A 643-nucleotide genomic window follows, 5' to 3' on the forward strand; every position below is an offset into this window, starting at 1 on the left:
AGTGCCCAGGGATGTGCAGGTTAGGGTGGGATTGGCCATTGGAAATGCAGGGTTATGGGATATGGTAGGGGGAGGGGGGATGGATGTGAGTGGGATGCCATTTGGAGGGCCGGTTTGGGCTCGATGGGCGGAAGGGCCTGTATCTCCGTTGTAAGGAGTCAATGAGAGCTATGTCTGTTCCTTGAATGTTGTTTCTAACCGCCTGGCCGTTTGTTTCCCCTCGTTGCAATCAGATTTTGACGAGTGCACGGTGTATGGGACGTGCAGCCAGACCTGCATTAACACCGATGGGTCGTACTCCTGCAGCTGTGTCGAGGGCTACCTCTTGCAGCCAGACAACAAATCCTGCAAGGCCAAGAATGGTAATGGGCTTTCCTCAGGCCCTGGGTGGAGGGTGTGGTAGACTGGGGTGTCAGGGAATGGGCTAGGCCTGGCTCAGTGGGCTGAATGGGCTCCTTGTGCCGTATTGCCTGCACGCTCAATGGGCTGAATGGGCCACGGCTGCTAATATCCTAGCTGCTCAATGGGCCGAATGGCCTACTGCAGTAATTCTAGCAGCTCAATGGGCTGAATGGGCCACGGCCGCTATTATCCTAGCAGCTCAATGGGCTGAATGGCCTACTGCTGTTATTCTAGCAGCTCA

The 643-nt window shown here is 55.4% G+C and overlaps 1 protein-coding gene across 1 annotated transcript in view; it reads left to right on the top strand.

Moving 5' to 3' along the window:
- The window catches only part of LOC125482641 (low-density lipoprotein receptor-related protein 1-like), a gene marked incomplete at its 3' end in the record, with an annotated part of 4072 nt that overhangs the window by 2563 nt on the left and 866 nt on the right, over nucleotides 1-643 (top strand). The window contains exon 3 of the mRNA XM_048594750.1: nucleotides 234-362. Coding sequence (XP_048450707.1) covers nucleotides 234-362 — 129 coding nt within the window. The remainder of the gene's footprint in view (nucleotides 1-233; nucleotides 363-643) is intronic.

The sequence above is a fragment of the Rhincodon typus genome, unplaced genomic scaffold (assembly GCF_021869965.1).
Source record: "Rhincodon typus isolate 14 unplaced genomic scaffold, sRhiTyp1.1 hic_rhity00014122, whole genome shotgun sequence".
NCBI classification, from domain to species: domain Eukaryota; kingdom Metazoa; phylum Chordata; class Chondrichthyes; order Orectolobiformes; family Rhincodontidae; genus Rhincodon; species Rhincodon typus.